The sequence below is a fragment of the Diospyros lotus genome, chromosome 6 (assembly GCF_014633365.1).
Source record: "Diospyros lotus cultivar Yz01 chromosome 6, ASM1463336v1, whole genome shotgun sequence".
Lineage (NCBI taxonomy): Eukaryota > Viridiplantae > Streptophyta > Magnoliopsida > Ericales > Ebenaceae > Diospyros > Diospyros lotus.
In genome coordinates, this window is record NC_068343.1 from 945,059 (window position 1) to 963,792 (window position 18,734).

At 35.3% G+C, this 18,734-nt stretch overlaps 2 protein-coding genes across 8 annotated transcripts; both read left to right on the plus strand.

Annotated features, from left to right (window-relative positions):
* Positions 1–1,063: 1,063 nt before the first annotated feature.
* On the plus strand, positions 1,064–13,030 carry LOC127803035 (sister chromatid cohesion 1 protein 2-like). Of its 5 annotated transcripts, XM_052339038.1 has the most exons (14): positions 1,102–1,330; positions 4,115–4,482; positions 6,970–7,234; positions 7,336–7,373; positions 7,449–7,492; positions 8,899–8,963; positions 9,084–9,490; positions 10,103–10,217; positions 10,949–11,085; positions 11,529–11,752; positions 12,026–12,062; positions 12,193–12,217; positions 12,367–12,499; positions 12,621–13,030. In XM_052339038.1, the coding sequence occupies exons 3-14, from the start codon at positions 7,044–7,046 to the stop codon at positions 12,729–12,731; spliced, it is 1,527 nt and encodes a 508-aa protein (XP_052194998.1). In that variant the 5' UTR covers positions 1,102–1,330; positions 4,115–4,482; positions 6,970–7,043; the 3' UTR covers positions 12,732–13,030. The 5 variants fall into 5 exon arrangements, with proteins under 5 accessions (XP_052194995.1, XP_052194996.1, XP_052194997.1 ...); XM_052339035.1 differs by lacking the exon at positions 4,115–4,482 and having other exon boundaries at positions 1,064–1,330; XM_052339036.1 differs by lacking the exon at positions 4,115–4,482 and having other exon boundaries at positions 1,064–1,330; positions 11,529–11,743.
* A 932-nt stretch (positions 13,031–13,962) lies between these two features.
* LOC127804672 (uncharacterized) lies at positions 13,963–18,336 on the plus strand. Of its 3 annotated transcripts, XM_052341591.1 has the most exons (7): positions 13,963–14,137; positions 14,755–14,808; positions 15,460–15,572; positions 16,170–16,241; positions 16,524–16,690; positions 17,000–17,111; positions 17,847–18,336. In XM_052341591.1, the coding sequence occupies exons 3-7, from the start codon at positions 15,495–15,497 to the stop codon at positions 18,066–18,068; spliced, it is 651 nt and encodes a 216-aa protein (XP_052197551.1). In that variant the 5' UTR covers positions 13,963–14,137; positions 14,755–14,808; positions 15,460–15,494; the 3' UTR covers positions 18,069–18,336. The 3 variants fall into 3 exon arrangements, with proteins under 3 accessions (XP_052197551.1, XP_052197553.1, XP_052197552.1); XM_052341593.1 differs by lacking the exon at positions 15,460–15,572 and having other exon boundaries at positions 13,966–14,137; XM_052341592.1 differs by lacking the exon at positions 13,963–14,137 and having other exon boundaries at positions 15,395–15,572.
* The last annotated feature ends 398 nt before the right edge of the window (positions 18,337–18,734 follow it).

Genomic DNA, 18,734 nt, shown 5'->3' on the forward strand with positions numbered 1-18,734 from the left:
TTAACCTTTATAATTTTTACATATTAACTACTTAACTTGATTTAAAATAATATATAAGTTACATTCAATGTGAGGTAAAAACAAACAAAAAAAAAAAATGGAAAAAATGAATAACAAGAGAAGAATCGACATAATTGATCTTTCTTTTTGCCTTCCCCTTTGCTGATCGTCTTTGCTCCTGTATTCTATCTCTTGTGGACCCAAACGAAAGAACCAAGTCTTTCATTAATTGTCGATGTCTCGATTGATCATAACCTTTCATTTTGCCTATAGTTGGCGACTTATGAGTCGTAATAGATCTCATCATTTTTTTTTCAACCGGCAATCCATAATTGATCAATCATTCCTCTTTGTTTTGATTGGTGACTCATGATCGATCCACTATTCCCTGTGCTATTTGCTCTAATTGGTGACTAGCAAGTCGCAATCAAGCCATCCTTCATCTTCTTTTAATCGACAACTCAATGTTTGTGTATGTAAACGTGCATATGTATAGGTGTCAGTTTGTGTGTGTATATATATGCATCTCGATTTTTTTAATTGAATATTTGGTTATTGTATTTAATTGTATGTTTATTATACATTTAATGTTAACTAAATAATTAAGTAGTAAATTAATATAAATTATAATAATATTATTCATATATAATAGAGATGAACAATGGTGGTGTGACAGTTCATGTAAAAATGTTTGTTTATGAAAGATGAAAGGATATCTAATAGATTTTTTTTTATTATTTAAATATATATATTTTTCTAGATAAACATTTTCACATGAGCTATTATATCACTATTATTCATTTTTATTAGAGATCAATAGCATTGCTCTAAAAATTAAGTATTCGATACGTCAAATTTAAAATTTTGAGAGTGATAGACTTTTATGTAAAGTTTAACAGAATTGATCATATATTTTACTTTAGATAATGTGTATATATTTAATTTAAAAATTAAATATATTTATTGCTATTTAATATTATCTTATATTTAAGAAAAAAAATTATATCTGGACGTGATTTTACTATTTATTTGGAACTAGTGCTGACTCGGGTCGACCGTTTATCGTTCCCGGGTACGAGCTGGACGAGGCTTCTTCACTCAGTCGAAGCTGTTTGCAGAAATTTAAAATATGGAGCAAATTCACTTGTAAACCTCCATTGAAGCTCAGAGAAAGGTTCTCCGTAAACGAGGTGGAAGAGAAACATGAAGCTATTCTCTCAGCGCGAGCTCTCTGGAAAGGGGTGTTTAGGCACCGTTTGGGTCGCCGGGCATTGTTTTAAAAGAGTGAAGAGAGATCAAATCGCTCGGATTAACATCCCTTCTTGTGTCGGTCAGTTCCTCTACCTCTCTCCTCTTCTCACGTACTGCCTTTTCGTACTCTTCGTGGCCTTCTTCGCTCGTCTTTCCTGGAAAATTCAAGCGAAGCAAAGGAAAAGAGAGAAAACAAAAAGGATGAAGAATAACACATGAATTTGGTTGTAAATGATCCTTTTTATGCTTTCGTGCGTACCACCAGTGGCGTTTTACTGTGAATACGCAAAGACTCATGTGAAGGTTGCGTTCATGACAGCCCGAGATCGACTGTGCCCTGTTTTCTTTTCTTTTCTTTCTTGGTTGGATTTTCGCACATTTGGGCCCTGAGTTTGGCTAATTTGTATCTAGTACATGCATTCGTAACCTATCTTTTGGGTCTTCCATGGGTGATTGTTTGAATTATATAGCAAGTTCCTATTCTATTATCTGCTCATTCTCTAAATGCCCGTGGACTTGGATGGGGAACTAGATAACATGATTTAGTTGGCTTTTATCATGTGATGCTTGTAGGAAACCGGATAATTTGTACATTTCAGTATGAAATAGACAGCTGATATCACAACGAGCTCATTTCTCGATTTGGGAAATTCTTTTTAAGCTTTTCTAGTTTTGCCCTAATTTCCAGTTTGTTTCTTTTTGCACTGTGGCTACTATGTTTAGTGAGCATGCCTTAAGGGGAAAAAAAGGAGGCATATCCAGTACTCATTTTATATGTAATTTTTCTTTATTTGCCCACTTGTGTTAAGCTGTTTATATTGCCATCAGTTTAGTTATCTAAAATTTATTCGAAATGCGCATTATCCTTATCCAAGTAAGTGGCCAATAGTCAGACATGGAACATAATCAAGAGAGAAGTAGAAAGTAGACTCCAAAGCATTATGACAACTTGAAACTGGCTTGGAAAACACTGAGATTTGGTCAGAAGGTAATGAATAAGCAGAATTAATTATGAGCCCCGACATGTCAGTTTTATGGTAACTTGAAACTGGAGAAATCTTAGAATAGATTGGAAACACAAAGCTACATGACTAGGATTTTAAGCGTATCAATCACAAACCTCAACATTTCAGACTTGACTTTTGCTGGAACAACTATTCCATAATCAGCTTTCCTGACCATCGTTATAGTCCTTTGCACAAATTCAGGCCATGGAACATACTTTAGGTTGGTGAGTTTGGCTCATGCTTTGGACATAGCTTCAGCCACAGCCTATTGGGTGTTATTGGTGATATGAAGAACATGGATGCTAAATGAAAACAATAGGGGAAGGCATGAAACTAAGAACATAACAGGAGTTGGAAATCATATTGAAAGGATGAATAAAATAATACAATATGAATATCTTCATCAAAGAAATTGATGGAATACGTGGAAATGAGACAATAATTATCTTAACTAGTCAGAATGATTGTCTTGTTTAGAAATCAGGATGGTAGAACTATTGGGTGTTCTGGGTAGAACTAAATGTTTCAGATAACTGATAGAGTTGAAAAAAGTGATGCAGATGAACACGCAGACTGCTTAACATACTTATATTCTATAATCAGAAAGGTTAAACTGGCAGCTGTGAAGAAAAATGTTAAGTCGTTACTGGGCCAAACTAAATGCATTGACAAGTTAAACCAGAGATGTTGAAGTTGCAGCCATTTTAATGTCCATTATGGCTTGACAATTATATTCTTACATGCTTGAGAACATAAAAATATCTAACCCTTTCATATGTACTAGTTTAATCTCTCTAACTCATAATATATTGAATTCGCCTTTTGGTTTAGTTCAATTGTTTTTTCCTATCTGAATTATAGAATGTTGACCAAAGGGATTTAAAAGCAACACATTTTAATCTTTTTTCTCTAGAAAGTTAAAAGGCTCATGAAAATGCATTTGAAAATAAAGGAAAAGAAATGATTAAATTATTTCAGGCACTTCTTTGAAGGGACACGACTTTTAGTTCTCACGTGTTTTGATTTGTTACTAGTGAATAAGTGCAACTATTTAATGAGGTGTGGCCTTTTGTTCATCTCTTCAAATAGATACAAATGAAATGGTGTGCCTCTTTGAGGTGGCTATTCTCAAGGATGTATATCTTAGAGGTGACTATTCATCTATTATAAGCAGATGGTGAGGCCAGGCCTTGAAATACAATGATAAACAACTCCTTGTCTCTATACCTCCTTTCCTTATATACGGAATTGCTTTTATAAGAAATCTTTACTATTGTTGACTGATTAAACCTAAAGGTGGTTTTTCAATAACCCTACTGCAATTTTAGTGGGGGTAATTAACGTATTAAAGATATTGAATTTATTCACATTCAAAATCAGGTTATACAAAATTCCCACGATATTTCCAAACAATTTTAAGGTGTTATTTTTCATATTCTTTGTTGTTGAAAAATTTGCAATCAAACTTCATGTGCAAAATCTGCAATCAGAATGCCTTTCCTGCATCTGATTCCTTTGCATAGAGAATGCAACAATGTTTCCTCATGATGCATTTTGAGTGATCAAACAAAAGGAAAATTTCTAATTGATGTTGCCATCCTTTCAAGTATGTGTTGATGACAGAATAAGAGAAATCCCAATCAGCAGTAAGTAAAGACAACAAAGTGAAAGTAAAGAGGAAGTAATTGCATAACAATAGAATATTATATCCAGTTACCTAGACATTAGCCTAATGCAAGGAAAATCATTGAATTCAATATATTATTTCCTATTGGTTTTCTCAAGGCACAAGTGATAAAATCTATTTGTTGTTTTTATTTTTCATGTGCAATTTTCCGTTTTTGGAATGAAAACAGGAAGAAGGCATAAATGGAAATCTGGAAATCTGTTCCATTTTTTACGCGGCAGTGCTCAACGGTCAACAATGAAGGATCAGAAATGTATTCTAGTCACTGTTATGTGACCCAATGGTGCCCATGTTTCCTGTCTTCATCTTTGGAGGCCGCACACACCATTTCTACATTCTTAGAAATAACGTTTTGGTCCTTTTACTGAGGGAAGAGAATTCAGATATTGAACAGTGCTTTGTGTTCTGTTCTTGGATTGCCAGAATGAAGAATTATGGTGAAACCAGCAAATCATCTGAATCCTTGACTATGAGAAAGGACACAAAGGTCGATCTACTACATCAAACTATGCCAAACAGAAGGGGTGTTTTGTGGTGGTACTGTCATGGCCTTTTCTTCAGTGCAACATAGCTGTAGTAGACAAATAGTGAATTGCCACTTGGTTGTCTCCAGATGTATGGACATCAATATGGAGGAATTTCAAGCTAGTATAAGAAAACCAATTTCTTTACACTACATTATACCAATTGTTCATGTTATGTTTAAATTGGAAAAGAAAGAAAAAATAAAGCACGGTAGATAGTCGGGTCTACACTCTTAACTTTGTGATAGAAACAAATACCCTGTGATGTATCATGGCAATCCAGTGTGGTTGCATAGCGGGGTTTATGCCCTAACTTTGTGATTGAAGTAAGTGCCTTGTCAAGTATAATGAAAACTAGCAGAACATATTTTAACTAGTAATCCAAGTGTCTATCATATCCTTGGGTATCTCAAAAGAAGTTTGTCATAACAGATTTTTGATATTTAAAGTTTTACTAATGCTAGTTGGATTATGAGTGTAAGTGACATTCAGTTTAAGTGTAGTTCTATATAACTAGCGAATCATTTTTATGGGATTCCAAGAAACATATCAGCAAATTTTCCATTATGAAATTGAAGTTGCATTAGCAACAAATGAAGAAAGGGAGTGACTGAGAAATTTACTGATATTAAACTGTGGCCAGAATGGTGTCTTCGTTTTGTCACACTCTGACAGTGAAACAATTGTGCCTAGGGCTTTAAAAGTCATATTGCTTTGAGACATGAATTATCAAATATTGCTTTCAGACATGAATTATCAAACTGTTGTTTGGTACTGATTGATTGATTACCATGGCATGATTAGTCTTGCAGTAATGTAAGAGATGTGATTAAAGTCACATGGTTTTAAGATCTTTCCCACATTGAAAGTTTGTGGGTATCTGTCTCTTGTGTTTTCTTGGGACATATCCCACATTGAAAGTTTTAGTCCTCATCATGCCCTCTCGTGTGAATTTAATATCACGCATGTGCCCCCTTTGCCCCGTCTCGTCTCATCCCGTCCTCGCACGTGGACTTTCAGGTTTGCTCCAGCTCACTTTATTTTTTCCCAAGTATTCTACAGTTTGATTTGGGCTACTTTCCTAATTATAATCAGGTAAGTTCCTTGGGATTTTCCTTCAGTTTTCTTTTCCCTTCCGGATTAGGGTTTTTCTTGACATATATTTCTTTTTCTTTTGCCCTAAGCCGCTTCACATTCTCTCTTCTTCTTCTCTGGCCATGTTTTCTTCAATTCTCTCTTTCCTTGTTCGGAAATTTCTTCCTTGACAAGCCAAGTTAAGGCTGTTTTAGAGTCCTTAGCTTGAGTGCACGTCTAGGAAGCATGACCATTGAATCTTGGAGGGTGTACTATGAGACCTGCTGAACCAAGAAATAATCTCAGAGGGGCAGAAATCACTCCTGCATTTGTTCTGCTTCTCTTGTTGATTAAGGCATGCAACTGTCACTAAGTTGCATCGATGATTTTGCTTGTTTGGAGGTTGTGAGGACTCTAGATTTATGTTGCTTTATGGGTAATCTTTATTTTCAAGGAATTTTTTATATAGTGCAAGAATCTTGAGGGAGGGAGAATGAGTGGTATAGATATGGTATTTTAATTTTCTATGTGCTTACCTTTCTTGGTTTTCCCCCTTTGAGGGAATGGGGTTCAAATCTGGTCCATTCCACCAGTTGCTGATGTGATTTCTACACCTTTGGTACACATACCATTTAGGTGAATTCAATCCTATGTCTGTTTTGGTTTTACACATAATTTTTGTGTGTATCACAATTTGATTCCCTCGAACAACCACTACTACCAGAAGATGAGAGAGCTGTCAATGCTTCTCCTTTTTATTATTTATTTTTGTTTTTCACAAAATGTTTTTGAAAGTCATAGTTTTGGTTCTTAGAGATCAATGGTGTATGCGAGAATCATGTAGGGATGGAGGAATACATAATATCTGAAACATTTTTTTTTTTTCTGTGCTAAGTTAGTAAAGAGACATAATTTCTGAAACATATTTTCTATACTAAGTTAAATAAAATTAAGTTATTTTGGTACAACATGTTAGATTCAAATGCGGTATTAATGAAATACAGCACCAATTAGGTGTTGTAAGAGTTTTTCACAGAATTTTCTTTACTTCTGCTAAAAGTCAGCAGCCAATTCAAAAATCAAAGCCATCTGTTAGATGTTTCAACTACAGCCATTAGTCTGGTACAACTCAAAAAGCTATATATCCAAAAAAAGGGAAAGGAAGAAAGAAAATATACTCCCATAGATAAATTCTACTTCTTCGGTTCCACTGATTGGACTTCATCTATATGAATGAACATTGTTATTGGGTTTCAAGTGGTTATTTTACTGTCATCTAGTTGCAAAATTTATTAAATCATTCTGACAGCTGTTTTCCTATTATTTTTGGGTTTCAAGTGGTTATTTTACTGTCATCCAGTTGCAAAATTTCTTAAATCATTCTGAGAGCCATTCCCTTATTATTTCTCATATTTTTCTTTCACAGATAAGATATTGCTAGATGAAGTCTTTGTTCTCACATATAGAGTACTAGGCTATCTTCTCCTAGGAATTGTAAGGATGTATGCGGAGAATATTGACTCTCTATTGCGTGACTGCGAACGTTTGATGGCTAAGATCAACAATTTTGTGGGAGGCGAAAAAGTTAATGTGCATGTTGAACCTATCCAAGTTCCTCTGTTCTCTGTCACCCGACCAGAGAGGTTTGAACTGGATGCTTTTGATCTTCAGATCACAGAAGATGGAAATGGGTGAGTTATTTTCTAACCATCATTGGGAAGTTTAAGTTTACCACTTTATTGCTACTTTTTTTTTTTTAAATCATATCTTAATTTTTTCTTTAATTCTGCAGTGTCCATGACAGACCTCATGAAGATCTTACTCTCACAGGTAGTAAAGTTTCAACAAGTTATTTATGTATTCATCCAGTAGTTTTTTACATGCTTTGGCTTTTTCTTTAAACAGATTCATGGGGAAATGATGGCACTGTTCATTCTTCATTTAACAAGGTATGTTTCGTCCTGTTGCAATATCTTTTGTGTTTGAAACTATTGTGTTTGTACCTGTGTTCTTTAACTGCTTGTGCATGCACATCCCTATGTATATCGGCACACATTGGATCATTAAACATAGAATTAGCCAGTTTTATAAATCGTTTTGACTTTTTGAGCCCACGATGCAAAAGTTTTGTTCTTCAGGTTTGACTGCTTATGATATGCTTTATGTTTTTGTTCTTATTACTATTTGCTGGTTATTTTTGTACTTACTAAAATGACATTCAAATTCTATCAAAATCATCATTGTTTTAGGTAATGAAACTAGTCAAGCTTGTTGTACTTCTGCGAACTTATGTCTCTTTAAAAGTTTGTTGATATATGCATCACCAATTCATCATTCTTAGTTTGGAACTTAAAGATTTATTGCTGTTTTTCTAAATTTCTAACACTGCAATATTAGAAATTACTACAAAATGGTTGGAGTGGTCATTCATGTGCTATGTGCAAAATAAAATGAGGAGAGAGCATGGCTCTCTGTCTTTTCTGTGGAATTGTTATACTGGTTTTCTAGTTCTCTTCACTGTTGGTGAAAGGATGTATGTGTGGGTTTTGCAGCAGTAATAGGATCAAACTCAATATAGCTGTTAGCCAGTTGGAATTATTTTTGGTCTTTCAGGTTGCAGAATTGTCATCCATAGATTGTCCTTCAAGTTTTACTTATATTTTTCCTTTCTACTTATCAAACTGATGTTCAAATTCTACCAAGTTATCAATCTAAAATTGTTTAGGCAATGAAACCCATAAGATCTAGTTCTTCTATAAGATTATCTGCCTTTGAACATCTATTGTTCTAGGTATTATCATTAGTTAGGTAGGAACATAAAGGTTAATGGTTCTTCTTTGGGATATATCATATAATTAGTTCCTGTAGAATCTGGATTATTGGGTGGTCAGAATCTGTGTAGATGTAGCCTCTCTAGTGACTTCTAAAATGTGTTCTCTGGGTTCAATCCTATTTAACACTTGCATTCTAGACCTCCAGCCATCTTTATTGGTGATCATCTCTACATGAATGCTGGGTTATTTAGACAACAATGTCTACATTATGGGTTATGATGCTGATACAATCACGACTGAAACCTGCAGGGTATTCCAGTTTGAATAATCAATTTTGCGACCTGTATTTTGAATCTGATTTGAACTTTGACCATTTGGCTAGGATAAATGGTACCCTGTCAAGTAGATTGTTGAGTTTAGTCTCTCTCCCTCTCTCTGTATCTGTCTCTATCTAAATCTCTGCAGAAACAGTATTCTTGGTAGGCTGCACTTAGACACACTCACATATTGAAGGCAATCAAGTTGAACAACTGGGTTATGTGTGTCTTATGGAATAAGGATTCCTTTTTTGCAACTTGCAGGATCATTTTGATGAAGATGCTTCACATCTGGAGGCTTGCTCTTACAGTTACACTCCAGTTAAAGAGTATGTGCTTTAAATTTCATATGGTTCTTCCTTGAAAGAGCTAATATTTATTTGGACTGCTTATATATGTATATATTTCTTTGAGATGGTTAAGTGTATACTTCACTATTCCCATTGCAGTGTGCTTTCACCTCATTTCATGTGGAGTGGTATGACGGCAAGTGCATCATATAATTTAAGAAATTCAGGAGAAAGTGTAGAGAAACTTCGTGGAAATAACTTTTTCCTGGAAGACCGTCTCGATCCTATGTCACCTGCTGGGATTGATGAAGAACTAGATCTCTTTAGAACACTTGGTGAGAAGGATCAGACTGGAGAGCAGATAAAGTTTCCAGGCACCAACGACATTAATGGGGCCAAGGAAGAACCTTCTTGCCCTGTTAGATCGATGGATGAAGAGCAATCCATAATAACTCATTCCGTAAAGCTTCCAGAAATAGTATCAACAGGAAGTAAAAAGTGTCGGATTATTAGAGATGAAAGCCCAGCATCCATGGCCACTGATGTAAGGTGCCCATATACTTCAGGTATATGCTTGAGTACTTGACTCTTAAAACATTTTACACACTTTATGGAGATAATTTTTTTTTTTTTACCTTTTTCCAGCTAAATTCAAACTAGAGTTGTGTTCCATGATGTACAAGTTGGTTTCACAATATCTACCATGTGATAGAATACAATCATATCAATTATTTTCATTCATTGCCATCTCATAAAACTTTTCCATATGACCATGGTTTTGGAACTTTTATCTCATCATTCCCTTGTTAGAGTGTTGGTCAAGAAGGTCATCTAGCATAAAATCTTTTCACGTTGTTCTTTTGCATATATTTGTCTTGTCAATGTGACTTTTAAAAGTCAATTGACATTGTGAATGCCATGCTACTGACCCTAACTTGGTTAGGATAAGGTAAAGTTGATAACGATGATGATGATGAGCTAAATTCAAACTAAAAGGTTGCCCACACATTCACCAACTTGAGGTGGGCCAAAGTCATGACTTTTGCCATTGCTCTGCATACCTTAGCTGTTTCTGGATTTGCATTTAATGAATTTTGAGCCAAAGTTATGATTTTAGTTTCTAGATAGTTATTTAACTTTTAAACCATCTTCCATAGCTGAAGTGTCCTCTTAATCAGGTGCTACTACAGAGAAATTTATGGTTGCTCAAACTCCAGCTGTTAAGGAGCGCATTGGGGGTTCAAGGAAGAGGAAATGTTTGTTTGACGACGACATTGTCATCTTGCCTAACAAGTATGTGAGAATAAGATTAACCCAGCATGCATTTGATTGAGGTTCTTCCAATCACACATCAATTTATAGGGTACATAAGGTTGTCTTTCAAATGGTTACCATGATGGCTTTCAACTGAAAGTCCAGTGGTAGGATTACTAACGGGTGGTTTTTACTATAATTGTCATCTTTCTTCCCATACTTTCTTACTCTTGCTGCCAGTTCATATTGTTCCATCTGAATTGATGTTTTATTTTGTAGTCAAAACGTTTTAACTTTTCACCTTGTGAACGATTATTGGAGTACATGTTAACTTGAGTTCAAAACTATACTACTATACTTGTATCGCCTACATGGAAGTTCAATTTTGATTCTAATATCTTGAATATAGAATTTTTCTAATTGTATTTGCACATGGTATCCAATTTAGCTAGAATAATGTAAAACAGCTAGAAAACTCTGTTACAGTCAGTGGTTAGGTCTCAAGGTTAAATAAGATGGAAATTTTTACAAGCAAGAAAAAAAAAAAAGTGGAAAATTGTAGTTCCATTTCAAATAAGCATATCGAGGAAGAACTGTCCGTTTTGAGCCGGCACCCATTAATTGCTACAGCACTCCCATCGTTGAATTGTCATCAAAATTCAATCCATGAATTCATTTCTTGTTTTTCTTTTGGCACTCACACTGAACCTAGAAGAGAAACCTGATATTGAAAGCAGGACTTTTTGATACATCATCTTTCATTTTTGCAGGGTAATCCGGAAAAGCATTGATGATGCGAGAGACTTGATTCGTAAACGAAAGAAAGTTCCTCTTACTGCTCTCCATGCGTGGAAATCCTATCAAATCAACAATCTTCCTCAGACATTTTCGGAGCCTTTGATTTCCGGTGCGTCCCTCCCCCTCCCGCCCCCCTACATTTCATTCTCTAATGTATAGTGTAGTAGATGTGCAGGGATGGACGCAGGATGGAAGGTCAGGCGGGTCAAAGTTTGAACATTAGGATAATTATGTCACAGATAGACTTTTAATATGCGTAGGTGTATAAATGTCTTAAACTTATAGGATTTTGACTTTAGTTGGGGGTCAATAATAGTAATATTCCTATTTTTTGTTTAATTATATGCTAGGGTTTTCAAAATTTGTGTGTGTGTGTGTGTGGGGGGGGTGTTGATAGTAAAAATTCTATTATTTTTGTGTTAGGTTTTCAAAAATCTGGGGGCGCCATGGCCCCCTGGACCCTAACATTGCATAGGTCCACCCCTGTAGATGCGAATTCTTTTTTTTTCTAAGTAATAGATGTGAATTCTTACAGAGGATGCCTTCCTGCAGGTACTTCATCAGAACTCAGGTCTCTATTTAATGGGCAGAAATTAAACAGACCTCAGACAGACATTGCTCCTTCAACACCAGTCACCCTCTCAACTTCCGTGACAGTTGTTGAGGTTCCTGAAGATAGTGACTCAGATAAAGTGAGCCATGCAAGCTCATCGGATATCTCGGAGGAAGAATTCCCAATTAATTATCAAGAGTTCGATATCAGCCCAGTAAGTAAGGTAACTATCAGAGTTATTCTAGATAAAATTTAAAAAAGAGCAACTATTTGGTTCTGACACTAGCTTCTAAATAATGATACAGCAGAATGCAAAGGTTTCATTGACTCTATGCCCCTCTGCATCAATAAATTTGGACTAATCAACCTTTAGGTTCCACCAGCATTTGCAACATAAATCTTGCTTTGTGATTCTGGTTGTGCTTTTACATTCTGTTAAATTATGCTGCATTTTCTTCGCCAAATGTGATGATTGATAGTTATAATTCCTTGTCAGGAGGTAGTTCCGTATGAAGAAGATTACTTGGGAATGAGTAAGGACACCTACCAATCGATTCTTGTACTTTATCTTGAGTTTTCTTCTTTTTCTGAATCATTTGTATACTTAAGTTTGCCTTATGTGGCATTGTCATCTGATTTGATTCTGGTTCATCTTCGTTGCAGAAGAAAGCTCGCTTAGAAGAACCCGGTAGGTGGATGGGATTAAGGGGCCACTGCTTTTTAGTTTTTGTCTTTTGTCTTCAACCTGTCAAAATAGCCGACTTCACCTAGTAGAATTAAGACTTGGGATTTTTGTTATTGTAGTAGTCTTCAACCCATTAAACTTGTGGTGTGCAGAACTGTAGCGAGGTGCTTGCGCAAAAGCTTCCTGCATCGAGAAACAAGAAGCAAAACAAACGCAATGAACTTGATAGAGGCCCTAAAAGGGAAAACCAAGAGTGAGAGTGCAAGAATATTCTATGAAATTCTGGTATCTATTCTTCTTCCCTTGCCTCTATCACTGTTTTCTTCAGTCTCTGTTTCAGTTTTCACTCCCAGCATTAAGCTGTTTAGCCTTTGAGGTCTAAATGAACTTTTAACAACTCCTGCAGGTGTTGAAGACTGGAGGTTGTATAGATGTGGAGCAAAGTGCACCTTTTGATGACATTCTCGTGGTGGAAACCCCCAAGTTGCAGCAGTTATGTGAAGAAAGTACCAGTTAGGTTAAACAAGCTATTCTGTCCCTTCTCTGGAAATAGCATAGAAATTCTGGTGTGTTTATTTGATAGACATGGTTTTTATAAGTTATTAGGCGTGTCCGGTGAATTTACTCAGTATACAGCTGAAAGGTAGTCGATGTGGGTTTTCATCGACAACAACAAAAACTTATAGTTTTATATTATAAGGTGCTTGATTATGCAATATTAGGTGGTTAGTATGTTTTAGGGACAGATCTTTTATTCACCAATTGTATATAACTATATATTGCTTGTTTGAACTAAAATTGAAGCTCATGCCATTGTATGCTTGTAATATGTTTATATTTGAGACCAAATTAAAACATTTATGATAACCAAATTAACCATAAAATAGGGTTTGATTTAAACCAAATTTTTGAACCATCATTACATAAATTTTTTGACTTCAGATTATACAAATAAATAATAAAATAATAATATATATAACATCATTGCATATATAAGGAATTAATAACATTTCTTCACAAAACTATGAATAGTTTTCACAAAAATTATCAATTAAAATTTTATGAAATTAAGAACTATTTTACAATAAAAATATTTATAAAATTTGAAAATTAATTAATAATTTTGTGAGAAAGTGTTTATAATTTTGTTAGTATATAAAAATTGTACAAAACTTCATATAAAAATAATATGAGAGAGTGGACAAATTTCATGTATAAATAATATTATTTAAATTTAATTATTAAGTACACTGTCCACTAGACTAATAATAAAGTCTGGGAAATATAGTAAATTTCTAAATTTTTGAGTTTAGTAAATGTTAATAAATTTAATATTTATTAAGCTAATGAAAATTTGACAATTCGATTGAGTTTGAGAAATCATTAATTCCTCAATCACTATCACTTTCCGTATATGAAACTAAAATTATTACTCTTTAATTAGAAATTTGTTTTTGATAGTATATTTTGACACTTATAAAGTTATAGGTATTTTTAATTTTTTGAAAGTGTTTATAATTTTTTTAAAAATAATTACTAATTTATAAAAAATGTTATTAATTCATATTTATAATTTTATAAATATTAAAAATAAGTATTAAAAATAAGTATATTAACTAAAATTACGGGAAACAAAACGGGCCGAGCCCAATGATCAACACATTCACAGGCCTTGACTTTGGGCCTAGAGCCCAAGCGTGAAGGAGAAAGAGAAGCCCACGCCATTTGACGAGGTGAAAAAGATCCGCCAGAACGCCTCAGTCTGAGGTTGAGCTTGGCGCCGGCAACCCTTATTTCCCACAAATCAACAATCGTTCCTCTGTTATTCTGCACTGTTCCTCGCTGCCGATCCATCCCTCTCTCTGTCTCTCCTCCTGGATTCGTCTGTCGAGTCACCGTCGATCCTGCTCCGACACCGTTCCCGTGAGTCTCTCTCTCTACTCATTCTACTTTACGCTTTCACTATCTGTTATCTTACCTTTACGAGATTGTATATTGTGTCTATACGCGTGCCTTTTCATACATTAGAATGCAACTCTCTCTGTCTCTGTCCGTCTCAAATCATCAGTGGCATCGTATTGCCAGTTCGTTATTCATATTCGCACTTTAGAATTTAGATCGGAGAATGCAGCTGGTTGTTTTTTTGGTCAATTTGCGTGCTAACATAGCACGACAGCGCAAGACATGTTTGATTTGAGACTGTAGATGTATTTTCTGGCTAAGCTTATGAGAAAAGCTACTGTGGATTTCATACTGAAATTGTCTGGTACCACAGGGTCTGTGCCAGGGTTTTGTTTTTCAGTGTCCAATTAGGCTTTGCCATACCAAGTTTATTGGTGGTTTTATGTGGGTTCCAGCTTGTATAATGTCGTTGGTGGTAGTATGATATAAATGTATCATAGTTTTGAGTTACCAAATTTGTGTTAGTAGGTACTTTGTTTTTTATTTTTTTGGTGGAAGTTAACACTAGAACTAGGTTAACGTAGTTTTTCATTCTGACTTTGTCACTATTCTGACATTGTCTTTTATGGAAACTTCAGGTGCAGAAAGATATGGCGGCTGCTGCAGCCCAGGCTTACAATGGCAACTTGAAGGCAAGCCCGTCTCTTCTTATTCTCTCTCAACCTCTTCAGGGCTTCGTTATTTTTCTCGGCCATTCTCATTTGTTTTGATGTGATAAAGTAGAGGAGAAGAGAAAAGAATAGAGAGTCGCTATGGTTTCTGTTATCAATTGGAAGGCTGTGTTGATTTTCTTCTCTTTTTTTGTCTTTTTTTGTTTCTTCACACCAAAGTTTGGATTTCTCTTATCCCCTGTTCAATTGAAGTGAACTTGTGTGCTGCTAAACCCTAATCCCATTGCCTGTGGGAGGGCGCCTGATATTTGTTGTGGGAGGGCGCCTGATATTTGTTAAATGCGCTGAGCGGCTGGCATGCCATCTAAAGAGGAGTGCCGGATTAACCAAGTTTTGAATTTCTTATTGCGTCATCTTATTCTTTTTGACTCAATAGTTGATGACTGTAGCTTTCAGATAGATTGCTACAAACTGATCCTCTATCCAAATTTCATGTCTGAATAGTTTTGAATTTGCTTGGTTCCAAATTCGAAGCAGCTCTTCTATTATGATTAAGAATTTCCTTTCCTGCGTTATATGAGTGCTGAAGGGAAGATTGTCTTGTCAGTTTTGGTTGACTAGGATGTGGAATTTCAAAGGCTAGAGCAATCACTTCCTATCCAATTTTTTAAGGTTTGCAAGGCAAAACAAGATTGAGGGAGTGTGGCATGCTGGGGTCTTTTGTCACTTCATTTAGGAAACTGTCAACTGAGGAAGGCCTTGTAACAAATACTGTGGTTGAGTATGTAAGTGCTGTTTCACAAGTGTGCTTGATCACGGGCACTTTCAATTGCAAGCTAAATCATATCTGCTTTCATTCACCCCAACCTATGTTATTTGCAGTCTTTCACATTGTCTTGCATTATCCTCAATGGAGATGGTGGGACTTTCTGTTTGAAGCTATTTGCACTAACTTTACTGATGCCTTAGTAGCATACAGAAGCAACATCAACTGCTGCTATTCGATTAGTTCCTTTAATCTGTGCCATTAAGCAGCCCCAATCTCATGTTATTTTGTTTTGAGTTTTATCAGATTATCATCGTTTGAACTGTCTTGTAAATGATCGAGTCATTTGGTCCATGGAAAATCCTTCCATGTCACAACAAATTCTTCTAAAGTGAATTCACTTTCCATTTGTTTGATAATGAATGGCACGGGAATTAGCTCGTGAGAGAAATTTCCATTATACTTTTGGTATTACAAGAAATAGGATCTAACCAGGTAACATTGTGAAAACCAGTTTGAAGCATGTAGTGGTATCTGCTTTTGACTTTTATCTCACCTTTGCTTAGACATATGAAATCTTATTCATGGTTATGGATATATTTTAATCTCTGTGCAGAAAGCACTAGCTGGACTTAGGCGTATCAATTTGGAAGGTCTCCGATGGAGAGTGTTTGATGCCAAGGGGCAGGTTGTAAATACCAGAAACCCCCTACTCTCTTTTCTGCTCTGCTTCTTAAACTTAAGTAGTAATTCTGGTCTTTTTAGCATTTTGGGGAAAAGTTTTAGTAGGTCATTTGGGGGATGTCCCAGTTTTAGTCTGACAATTGGGTGATCATTGAAATGTTTTGATACTACACTTTGAGATGGCATTATGTGATATTAATTGTGCCATGTACAAGGAAGCATGATGTAGTATCACCAAGTTATCTTGCTTGAGATGATGGTTAAATAATCTGCCATTACTTATCAGGTCCTTGGGAGGTTAGCATCCCAAATAGCTACTGTAATTCAAGGGAAGGATAAGCCAACTTACGCACCTAATCGTGATGATGGCGATATGTGCATTGTGCTCAATGCAAAGGATATTTCAGTTACAGGGAGGAAAATGACAGACAAAATCTATCACTGGCATACAGGGTAATACGAAGTTTTTATTGATAATTTCTTATTACATGAAAAGGAAATGTTACGTTTGTAGTTACCAGTTGTGTTTGAGTCTGTAAATAAAAGTTAGTAATTGTATACACAGTAACTATAAGAACCTAATTGGTCTTTTTCTTCATATTATCACCTGCTTCTTCTGCAGTGAAATTTAGTTTGTTTTTGGAAATATAATATGATTTTGCTGTATGTTGAGAACTCTTCAAGCAGTTTGAAGATGTGGCAATTATTTTGTTGTTTTGTTGAGAATTCTCATCTTAATTGCAAACCACATCTGGCTTGTAGGTATGTGGGCCACCTTAAGGAACGAAGTTTAAAAGATCAGATGGCAAAGGATCCTACAGAAGTTATACGCAAAGCTGTTCTACGCATGCTTCCTAGAAATAAATTGCGTGATGTGAGTGCTATTGCGAATGTTTTTTCCTATTACAAGATCTGTTGAATTTAGAACTTTTTAGGGCAACCCATATTCATAATTTATAATGGGATAATAAAATTAGAATACAGAAAAGAAAAAGAACACTTTGATGATGCAATATTTGTATCCTCTGTAAAGATCTGATGTTCTTAATGTGCATTTTAGTTAATGAAGTTTGTTTGACTAGATTACTGTCAGAAGTTCGGTGTCATTTATTTTGCAAGATAGTTGTAGGACTATGTATTGTTTAAGGGACTAACTAGATGCATTCAAACGGAAATGATAAAGGTTTGACATTGAGTGACCTAATGAGATGATAATAGAAGTAGCCCCTATTGAAATAAAATGAGGAAAAATTGGTAAAGTGACACTATTAGCGTAGGAGATGGTGGTTGGGGACAGCAAGATGTATGTTGACATGGGTATGGGATAAAAGAAAAGTTGTGCTAGGGTTCACCTAATATTTGACTACTGATAGGGTGGAATGCAGAATGGATCTTCGTGTAGCCATTTTCTAAGTAATTGGGAAAAGGCTTACTTAATATCATAGTAAATCAAACCAACAAATTCGAAGGTCAGGAATTCCATAGATCTTTGGAGGTTTTTAGAGATGCAGTGATCGTATTTTTCTGTTGATCAATGCAAGTTATATTTGTTGAGATCAAGGGTGACGACTACTGAAGCTACCTAATTGGAAGTTTCTTATGTATGCAGGACAGAGATAGAAAGCTGAGGATATTTGCTGGGGGCGAGCATCCCTTCGGTGACAAGCCAGTTGAACCGTTTATCATGCCTCCTAGACAAGTACGAGAAATGCGTCCACGTGTAAGACGAGCCATGATTCGAGCCCAGAAGAAGGCTGAGCAACAACAGGGCTCTAAAAATACGGGAAAAAGCAGAAAGAAGGAAGAAGATAAGGCAGGCGTGAACGTTTGAAGGGGAAAATGTGTACAAAATTAATCATGGAGCTCATGTATCCCGCGCCACAAAATTTTTTTTTGACTGTGCCATGCTTACATCATGACAATCTTTGGAAAATTATTTTCGTATTAGAACATGATGTTTGATTGTATTCTGACTATGTGGCAAGGAATATAGGCTACTTTGGTCTCCGTTTCCCCTGTTTGAAGCTGCAATTGATGCTGATTGATATAAGATGAATGGATCTCTGATTCTGTGGCGTGAGATGACAATTACTATACAAGGGCATAATGCTAAATAAATGGCATCTTCTATTGCTATAATGTTTTGGGTTCGTTGAAATTGCTGTTGGAAATAAATTGTCGATAATATTCATTTAAATAAATCTCTAGCCTCCTCTGTTTTCACTGCACTCTCTACAACAAAGTGAGCTGTGCTTCTGAATGACGAACAGTTCTTGGTTAAATCTATATTTTTACTTTTTTTAATGGTTATTTAAATTTTGTGTTGTTTTAATTATATAATTGAATTTATAGTTTTAAATCAATTTAATTCTTATATTTTGATATTTTTTTGTGTGCCAACTTAAATTTTTTGTTGTTTCAATTATTCTGTTGTACCTATATCTTTGAGTTACTTTAACTCATATATTATTATGTGTAAAAAAAATAAAATAAAATA